Here is a 10,072-nt window from a genome sequence, read left to right on the forward strand (position 1 = left end):
AAAATGAAAAAGTGTCCTCACACTGGCCCGGAGGTTAGCTAGTCTATGCACCCTCCCTGACCTTCCTCGGCAGAGGCAAGAATGCTGGTGGGTTCCTCACTGGAACTATTCTGCACTCTCTGTCTAAAAGCATCCCGGCAGGGCGCCTGGGTGGCACAGCGGTTAAGCGTCTGCCTTCGGCTCAGGGCGTGATCCCAGCGTTATGGGATCGAGCCCCACATCAGGCTCCTCTGCTGGGAGCCTGCTTCTTCCTCTCCCACTCCCCCTGCTTGTGTTCCCTCTCTCACTGGCTGTCTCTATCTCTGTCAAATAAATAAATAAAATCTTTAAAAAATAAAAAATAAAAAAAATAAAAGCATCCTGGCTTTGAGCTTTTCAACTTCAAGTCTAAATGTTTGGGGCTGGTAAGCATTCGAGGCCTGGATACCTAGATATCAGCCTGCAGCTAAAATCAGCATATATGCCTCCATGACCATGTGCCCCAAAGCTCCTATGAGGGCAGCTGCTGGACCACACGATTTCTGAAGGCTCCCCACCTTCCTGGATCTATGACCTGCAGCCCATAAGCTACAGCACCACGTGTTATCTCGTAGCTGGGGCCTCAGCCACGTGAGCCACTTCGGCTCTTGGTGAGGAGGGGAGCCAGGCTCCGGATGCAGCTTACCTGGCACAGGTGGGGCCATCCTCATGCTTCTGGATGATGACAACAGGGCTGACTGTGATGGCTGGGCAGGAGGCTAGCTGACCTTCTTCATAAAAGCAATCCATAGGAGAAGCCTCCTCTGAGTCACACTTTCCAAAAAGCCGGCTGCGGCTCTTAGCCGTGGGGAAGAAGTGGGGCTTGGCTGGAGCTGGCCTGGAATTCGGGTCTCCATCCAGGGGGTCTGGGCAGGAGTACTCTTGGGGTGGGTCCTCAGACTCCCCTGAATCTGAGCTCCCCCATTTCTTCATCCTTGCCAGATCCTTTGTGGCCTAAGAGGCAGCCTGTGGGCAGCCACCAAGATCAGGTTTGTTCCCAGCTTGAGGACTACACGATTCTAGCCCCGACCTGCCCTCCTTGCAAAAGCCCCTGTGAAGCAGCACACCCCAGATGTCCCATAGCTGTTGGCACTAGCTCCCCAGAACTGAAGCTTCCAGAGGTGCTGTACCTTCTAGCTCAGAGGCCCCAGGGGTGAGCAGGCCTAGCAACCCCACGGGCATTGGGCTTAGGGGTAAATGGGTCCCCCAGCTTGGAGCCATCAGGCTCTGAAGGACTTGAATGTATTGCTCTCCTCCCTGGACTTCAGATGCCCCATCTGCGAAGTAGGATGATAACCACTGCTCAGCCTCCCTTCAAGATCAGAGTAAGGGAAACAACGGCAGTGGCTGTCGCTGACTGTGCACTCAGGGGAGAACTCGGTGGTGAGCATGGCTCAACCCCAAAGAGCAGGGCAGGCTGTGTGTTCGCGAACAAGGCGAGCGGCATGTCCCTGTCACCAGCCATGTGCTCGCCTGCCTTTGCTCTTCGGCCCAGTGGCTGCAACTGTTGAGTTTGTAGGAGATTTTTTGCACTTTTAGTCATTGTTGTGAAATTAGTATATTTCAAGCATCCCTGAACTTTCAAATTTTAAGTGATTCAGGGCTGGTTCAGGCCTCCCAGCACATATGGCCGTGAACTTGTTTTGATACTGTTTTCCACTCACTTCCTAACGTCCTCTCCTATTCTTTGCTCCACTCAGTGGGGCATGCCCACTCTAGTACCCAGGGCTGTCCCACGTCTCAGGGGCCTTTGCTCCTGCAGTGCCTCCACTTAGGGTGCTTCTTTCCTTCTCCTCCTCTTGCCCAGATCCTACCACCTTTCAGATGCCACCTCCCCTTGGCGTCCAGCACTGATACTGCCTCTTTCACACCCCCAAGCTCTGCCCTGGTCATGCTCCCAACCCCTCCAGAGTGGCCCAGTTGGTGGTCCATCATCCTTCAGGGCCTTCTTAGCAACGTCCATTATGCAGTCTAGCAATTTCTATCTGGCACTGCCTTATTTCCCCCACACCCTGTGATCTCCTGAGCAGGGAGATTGCCTGATCCCCCTCCTTATGAAAAAAAAAGCTGTGCTGGTCCCTGTGGGGGACATGAAAGAGATCAGATACAGAGCTTTTTTTGTTCCCATTTGCACAGGAAGTGAGATTCATGTTCCAGCAGTGGCTGGATTCCAGAAAATAGCCACTGAAGGACCGGGAGGCACTCCAAGACCCGCATTTTCAAATGCAAGTTCAGGCACTGAGCACTCAGAGCACATGGCTGGGCCTTGGCAATAAATCAGCTATGATCTGATGCCCGGATCCTTGGGGGGAAAAATGAGGCAGCCTCACCCCTCTGCATCCTGTGAATAAGACAGACCCATTTTCCCTCCTGCCTGCTGTTCCTCTTTCAGGAGGGCCTGAGTCTTTCTCTGGGTCATCCATCAGATGGAAACCCTGCAGCAGGAAGTGTTCACAGCCACAGAGAATCCCACTTCCGACCACTCACCCATTTGTTCATTCCATCACTCAACACCCATCTATGGAATCCTACCAGGAACCTAGGACGGTGCTGGGGTCACGGAGAGTACTCAGGCCCCATCTGAGACAGAGACCAGGGGCTGGCTGGGACAGGGCTCTCGCAGGAGGGGCCAGGGTACTGAAGAAGGCTTCCTGGAGGAAGTGACAGAGGATCTGGGCCCAGAAGGAGCGCAGGGTTGGTCCGAGACTGGGGAGATGATGGGGATCCCAGAGTAGCTAATGAAGAGGAAGCCAGGGGGACTGGAAGACAGGTGGCAGGGTCAAAACCAGATGGCTGCTGTACTTGGATGTCAAGGAACAGGATGTGGACATTATTGTGTGGATGGTAGGAAGCCATGAGAAGCTTCAGAAGCATGAAGACAGGCACTCGCTATGCTTTCAAAGAGTAACTTCCTGTCCAGGACTGTTCATACTATGGGGAGCCTGTCACCTTTAAAAGGCACAGGAGGCTAGTAAGAATGAAAATAACTGACACGCTTGAGCATGTGCTGTGCGAATGCTAACACCTCCCACGCACTCACTTCATTTTCACATATCTAAGAAGTAAATATTGGACACAGGAGGAGACCCAGACACAGCGGTTACATGGGGCCACACAGGCAGAGGAGGAACCCAGATCTGATACGTGGCAGCCTGGCTCCAGAGCATCTCCAGCACTCCACCACCTCTCTGAAGGCTCGGGGCTCTTCTCAGCCATTCAACTCAGCCCCAGATCTCACCCCAGGGCGGGGGGCTGATGAGACCAGGGTTCCCCAGCCCTGGGGCCAGGCAGGCAGGGACAACCCCCTTCCCATCAGAAGCCCCAGTCTGTAGCACCTTCCTGCTCCCCAGGAAGCTCAAAGCCCAAAATGAAGTATGAGTAAGATCCAGGCCATAGGCCAGGCCTGTCTCTCCCATCCCCTTGGATAGGACTGGCCACAAAACCAAGAATAAACCTGCTGCCTGATGCATAGCTCTTAACATCCCAACAAGGGCACCCGTTAACAGGAGCCTCCACAGAACTGTTCTACGATGTTCCTTTTTGCCTCTTCCTCTGAGTGGTCCAAATCTAACCAAACCCAAGAAACATGAAGCATCCCACACAGTAACATCATTCAGTAGGTCAAGAAACCCCAAATCTGCACTGCATGACTCACACCCGATTCCCTACTGGAAACCAAGCTTCTTCAGGAGCAGAGGGAAGGACAGGGACTGAGAGGCCATTTGCTTTGGGCTGTGGGGTAGACAGGGACAGGATAGCCTGCCACTGCCAGGCCTGGGTGTGTCTAGTACATGAGTCCCGTGGCAATGTACCTGTCACAGTTGAATGTTCTGCAACGATAGGAGAATTTCCAACCATGACTTGGGGTGTCTGATGGAGATGGTGGTTCTGGTTTATGCAAGACTCACAAACACCAATCTGGACTAAAGGACAGTCCTGAAAAAATGACCCTGCTTAGTAAAGACTGGGTTTGGCCTCTGGGTTTTCCTCAACTCCAGAGCCAGGGAGGACGCTGCCCATGACCTGGGAGAAGCCTCCCTTTTCTCCCCAATCCAAATGAGACATCCTGGGGTGTGGCTCTCCTGCTCCCTCTCTGCTCAAAGTTTCTGTCTGCCTTTGGCCTCCCTGAAGGCTCTTGGGAGCTTGTCCAGGACCCAGCCTGTATCATTCTTACCCTCTTGGCCTACCTGAGCATTTCTTAAAGAGGAATGGAGATCTGGGGGGCTACCCAAACTATGGATGAAGAGCCACTCTACCCAAAGAGGTAGTGAATTCGTGGAGTAGAGGGGTAGAGGCACTCTACCCAAAACAGAGAGTGACTGGAATCTGGACAAGAACCCAGGGCTCCTGCCTCCCAGCCCATCATCCCTTTAGTACAGAGAGGGCAATATGGTGAAACCTCCAACCACAGACCACTGGCCTCAGCAGGGCCCACAGCCTCTTTGCTCCAGGATGAGGGTCCAGGATGACTCTGGTGCAGATAATACACATTGACAATAGCAGCCTCCACTATCACTTGCCAGGTGTTTACAATTAGCCATGCTAAGTGCACTATAGCAACAGCTTCACTCACTCAAGCGCCACCATGACCTTTAAGGCAGTCACTGTGATTATCCCATGTTCAGATGGGGTAACTGAGGTGCTAAGAGGCTGGTTGAACTGCTTATAGTCACACAGCTGGACAGAGGCAAGGCCCAGCTTCCGACAGCTCACCATGCCATTCTAAAAGCTAACATTGACATTGGCCAACAAACATAAAGGACTCACCAGTTAGTCGCAGGCACACCCCAGACACGGCAGGTACCGGCGAGCTCCAAGGCTGTTGTTACGTGAAGGGAGAAAGCTGGAATGGTGTGGGAAGAAGAGTTGCCTCCCCTGACTCCGTGGGGGTCCTTGGCCCCTCCCCAGGCCGTGGCTGCTCCACGCTGGCAGGGATGAGCTCTGGGCACACTCTGGCACTCAAGGAAAACGTTTCCAGCAACGGCAGCAGCTGCTATTGCCATGGCTCTGATTCCCAGAGGATCCCAGAGCTTTTCCCATCATTTTTGCCCTTTTTCAGAAACCACTTAGCTGCCGCCCCGCCTCCAACCATGCGAGGGCTGCAGTGCACTTAGACACACAGCCCAGAACCAGCCAGAGCTGTGACCTCAGCTCACAAGGAAAAGGAGGGCACTGCTCAGGCCTCCCAAACCACCACCCTTACAGACAGTGTGGTCTGGGGGAAAAAACTCCACGAATTCACTTTCACAACCAGAAAAGTCAAACCCGGCACCACGGAACTGCTCCAGCTTGAAAATGTAGATGGAATGGAAATGGTCATGTCACCCATCATATAATCCTGGCTTGGCATCTAAGGACCTGATTTTGAATTCTGGCTTTGCTACCAGCTCTGAGTGACCTTGGATGAGTCTCTGCCTCTCTTGGGCCTCTCATTCCCTGTGGGTTGAGGTGGAAGACTTCTGGGTCTGCCAGGTCCCAGGCTTGCTCAACTGGGATTCCTCATGGAACCACAGAACACAGAAAATTACTTTTTGTGTTTATTTCCTTGTTTCTCTTTGTACTATCCTAAATGCACAAGAGAAAAGTTAATTGAGTAAGGTTTAATCCCCTCCCAGAATATGGCTGAGAAAGCTGCAAAGTCTTTCTGAGTATGCATACAGTTTGTAGCCCAAAATGTCCTGCAGAACCATCCTGGCAGCTGCCCATAGGAACCCTATAGGTCTCCAATAAGCCACAGGTCCCACACGGCCAGAAACGAGCAGCCACATGCCAGAAAGGCCCATCATAGCCTTACTTGGAGTAGCTCACAAGGTTGACCCCGAGTCAAGAGAGTAAAGTGCAGACAGTGCACGGATTTTGCATGGCATTTTACAGTTTACAGAGAGGCTGTGCAAACTCACTCTCCCAGGCCACAGAACACCCTGGGCAGTGGCAGGGCAGAGATTGCCATACTCATTTTACACGTGAGAAATCTGTGCACTTAGCTGACTGCCCAGGTCATGCTGTTGGTCTGGGCATGGAAGCCAGGCCCATCTCAACACGCCATACCATGCCCCTTGCTTGGACACCTTGGACATGTGTGCCATTTCTTATGTGCCACTTTAACTTCAAGTAAATTCATCTCTTTTTTCTGAAATTTTGGTAAAATCCATATAACATGAAAAATACCATTTTAACCATTTTAAGCGTATAATTCAGTAGCATTAAGTACATTCATAATGTGGTGCAGCCATTGCCACCATCCATCTCCAGAACTGTTTTCATCTTGCAAAGCTGAAACCCTACCCATTAAACACGAACTCCCAATTGCTCCCGTCTCCCAGCCTCTGGCAACCATTCTACATTCTCTGTATGAACTGGATTACTCTAAGACCATCGTATAAGTGGAATCATGCAGTATTTATCTTTTTGTGACTGGCTTATTTCATTTAGCATAATGTCCTCGAGATTCATCCATGTTGTAGCAAATTACAGGATTTCCTCCCTCTATAAGGCTGAAAAATATTCCATCATATGTATATACCACATTTTATTTAGCCATTCATCTGTCAATGGACACTTGGGTTGCTTCCAACTTTTAACTGTGGGATGAACTATCCTGCTGTGAACATGGGTCTACAAATACCTCTTTGAGTCACAGCTTTCAATTTTGGGGGGCATACACCGAGAAGTGGGATTGCTGGATCATGGAATTCATTCTCAATCATACATAACTATCTGTTACATATATTTTAAAAACTCACCAGCAGTGACCCCTCAACCTACAAGTTCTCTGGGGTCACTGTTCCTTCTAACCACATGTGTGGGCCAGAGGTGCTGCAGGGAACACCTTGGTATGGAGACTGACATGCCTATGCTGTTTGAGGGACAGCCTCTGGCTTGTACGCTGCCTGGGCCAGGGCCAGGTCTCAGCCATGGGCAGCCCTGGGGCATGGGTGGGAGACACCTGAGAAAGGCATTGACACAACTGGCCAGCTCAGGGGCAAAGTCCAAGAAAGGGGAAGGTTACACTTCTCCACAAGAACCATCCCCTTAGCTTCCAAGGTGATTTCTGCCTCCAGTGAGGACAACACACATCACTAAATGTGTTCCCTTTGTAACAGAGCCATTGGGTGTTGACAACATCTCCCAGAGTCTGCATGGTACCATGCATGCTGAGGGCTACAGGGGAAATTGTGGCCCTTCTCCTCCTTCTCTGACAGCTTCTCTCAACACATGGGGGCTCCCCACAACCGACCCTTATATCCTCCTACCCCTTTCTGAGACCCCCACTCCTCCAACACCCATCTGATATTCTCAAGCCAGGGACTCCCTCATCCAGGGGTCCAGCCCTACCCTCTACCCTGAGCTCCATCCCTACCTCCTGGAATCTCCAGATGAAGACCACAAACCCCTTCCACTCAGCATGTCCAAGTAGACTCCTCGGCCCTCCACAGTCCCTTCTCTCAATGTTCCTGCCTATAGAGGCACCAACTGTCTTGTGGTCACCAAGTCTGACATACTGTCATCTCCAGCCTCTCTTCCTCTGTCCTTACTGTCTGGGCTACGTTTCCATGGCTCACACCCATCCCTCTGTGTAGCTGGCAGCTACTTCCTCTCACCTGAGGCTCCAGAAGTGCCTCCTTTCCCTGGCCCAGCACGCTGATCCACCACCTCCCAATCCCCAGTCCTGGAACATCCTTCTGACTGTGCCCCCTTACTGAACAAGGCCTTAACCTTCAGCCTGGCACCCCGAGCCTACAACCCCAGTCCCTACTCCCTCTGTGGCCCAGCCCCTCCTGTCACCTGGACACATCTCCTCCCTAGTCACACTAACTGTGCCTGCCCCCATGCTCTTCCCCTGCCCTTCTTCTGTCCAATATCCTTGCACTATGCATCCCACTTAACCCGTCTTTAAGACCCAGGTGGCAGGTGAGACCTGTGGACGCTGAGACTCTATCATGCAACTCCCACCTCCTCCAAAAAGCCTCTCCACCAAGGGCCCAGCCAATGTGCTCACCTCTAAACTCCTACAGAAATCTCAGCTTAGACCTTCCTGTAGCAACTGGTGCATGTGATCACAAGGACAACAATAATAGTGTGGAGGCTTATTAAGCCCATGCACTGTGCCAGGTTCTGGGGTAAGCACTTCGGGCGTTAACTTATCAAACTCTCACAACGTTTCATGAGAAATTTTGATTTTGTCCCCATTTTATGGATTAGGAAATGAAGTGTAGACAGGCTATGTGACCTGCCCAAGGACAGTGACAACCATACCAGTCTTGTCTGAAGCTTCCTAAAGCTTATATTGAGCTTTAATTTCTCTGATTTTAACTTTTCTGGTTTGTATTTTATTTCACAGATTTTAATGGCTTTAGGGTGACAGGGCTCTTGCCCCCCCCAATTTTCCTTCTCTAAGCCTAGCTCCATGCCTTGCCCAAAGTAGCACACTGTAAATATTTATTGGCATAGTTTTATCTGAGCGAAATCTGCAGTGAATGGTTCTACTAAAATTCATGAAATGGTGGCAGAGACAACACCTTAGGGCTGAGCACTGCTGCCATCAGCCTAGTTTTCTGGGTCATAATGTGCGACAGGGTGATCTTATTTTTCCTTTTCCCCCAGCTTCCATAATTCTTTAAAGGTGTCCTTGAATCTATGTAATGATGTACCCATTGAAATTTTTCGTAAGCAGATCACGCTTAAATGATGAATTCTGGGAGGGGGCACTTACTCCAAGCTCAGGTCTGACGGGGACAAGGGGCAGTGGAGGAAAGGGCTGGAGGCCACACAGCAAGTGGGTGGGCCAAATCTGCGGGAACCCAGTCATCAATGGCTGCAGTTCTTCCAGTGTTACCACCAGGGGGCACATGGACTTAAACAGCCCTTGACTCTGGCCATAGAATCCTCATTTATTTTCTTCATCCATCTGGGTCCTCACCGATTTGAAGCCAGACTTTCTGGTACAGCTAGAAACCTGCAAACTCTCGTGTGCTGAAAAGGCCTGGTTACCCAAATCAGGAACTGTCAGCCTGGCATTTCTGGAAGGAACCAGGTAGGAACCAAGCAGTGCTAGTTCCAGCCCCAGGGAAAGTGGTTAAGGCACCCACCCAAGGACAGTGCCAACTCTACTAGTCTTCTCTTGAGCTTTCTAAATCTTGTGTTGACATTTCACTTCCCTGATTTTTGCATCTTGCCTTCCAGATTTTAAATGGCTGCAGGGGTCCCAAATGCAGACGGCGAAGAGCAAACCTGGAAGACAACTACTTCCTTTTTGCATCTGTGCATTAGCATCACCAGGTGCCCACAGGAGTCAGCTCCCGTGGAGGGCAGGGCTCTGCGGGAGGGTTAGCACGCTCCGGAAGTGAATGCAGCTGGCCACCTAAGCCAGGGAGGGACGAGGCATCCAATCAGCACCTGATAACTGAGCCCTGCTCTGCAGAGCTGGGACCCAGGGTGGGGACTGGGAACAAGAGGGAGAAGAGATCGGAGGGTCAGGAGCATGGGCAGAGACTGGAGGCAGGAGAGGAGGTCCAGCTGTGCCAGACGCCCACTGCATAAATTTGAGCTGATAGCTGAAGCTCTAGGCCTGCGTCCTCATCCACAAAATGGGCGAGAGCACCTGCCCTATCTGCTTTCTGGGGCTTTTCTGGGGATTAACAAGGAGACGGGGTATGAATGGTCTCTGTGAGCTGTAAAGCTCTAGGCAGGCATGAGGGATTATGGTTCTCATCCTCATTATTTCAAATGAGAACCACATCTGCTGACTGTTGAGCTGTATCCGGCCATTAGCTCGAGGTTGTGACTAATTGTTTTTTAATGAAAAAAAAAACAGGATTTGCTTAATGTTTCATGACTCACACAGTGAGCATCTCTAAACCCAGAATCTCTCAATTTCAAAGATGTGATCTCCCCATCTAACTGTGGCTGAGACAAGAGGTCAGGTGCAAATTGCCCTTTCCTGAAGGACCACTGAGCACTAGCAAACCCACAGCAATTGAGTAGGATGAATAAAATGGTCTCTGCCCTCAAGGAGGCCAGGATGAATGAGGACAGGCTCTGTCTCTGCTTTACT

At 51.1% G+C, this 10,072-nt stretch overlaps 1 protein-coding gene across 1 annotated transcript in view; it reads right to left on the reverse strand.

Moving 5' to 3' along the window:
• TRPV1 (transient receptor potential cation channel subfamily V member 1) overlaps positions 1 to 1,634 on the reverse strand; it is a 29,691-nt gene extending 28,057 nt beyond the window's left edge. Inside the window, exon 1 of the mRNA XM_008695251.2 lies at positions 665 to 1,634. Within this exon, the coding sequence (XP_008693473.1) occupies positions 665 to 951 (287 nt within the window). The 5' untranslated portion in view covers positions 952 to 1,634. The remainder of the gene's footprint in view (positions 1 to 664) is intronic.
• Positions 1,635 to 10,072: the final 8,438 nt, after the last annotated feature.

The sequence above is a fragment of the Ursus maritimus genome, unplaced genomic scaffold (assembly GCF_017311325.1).
Source record: "Ursus maritimus isolate PB19 unplaced genomic scaffold, ASM1731132v1 scaffold_24, whole genome shotgun sequence".
Taxonomy (NCBI): Eukaryota; Metazoa; Chordata; class Mammalia; order Carnivora; family Ursidae; genus Ursus; species Ursus maritimus.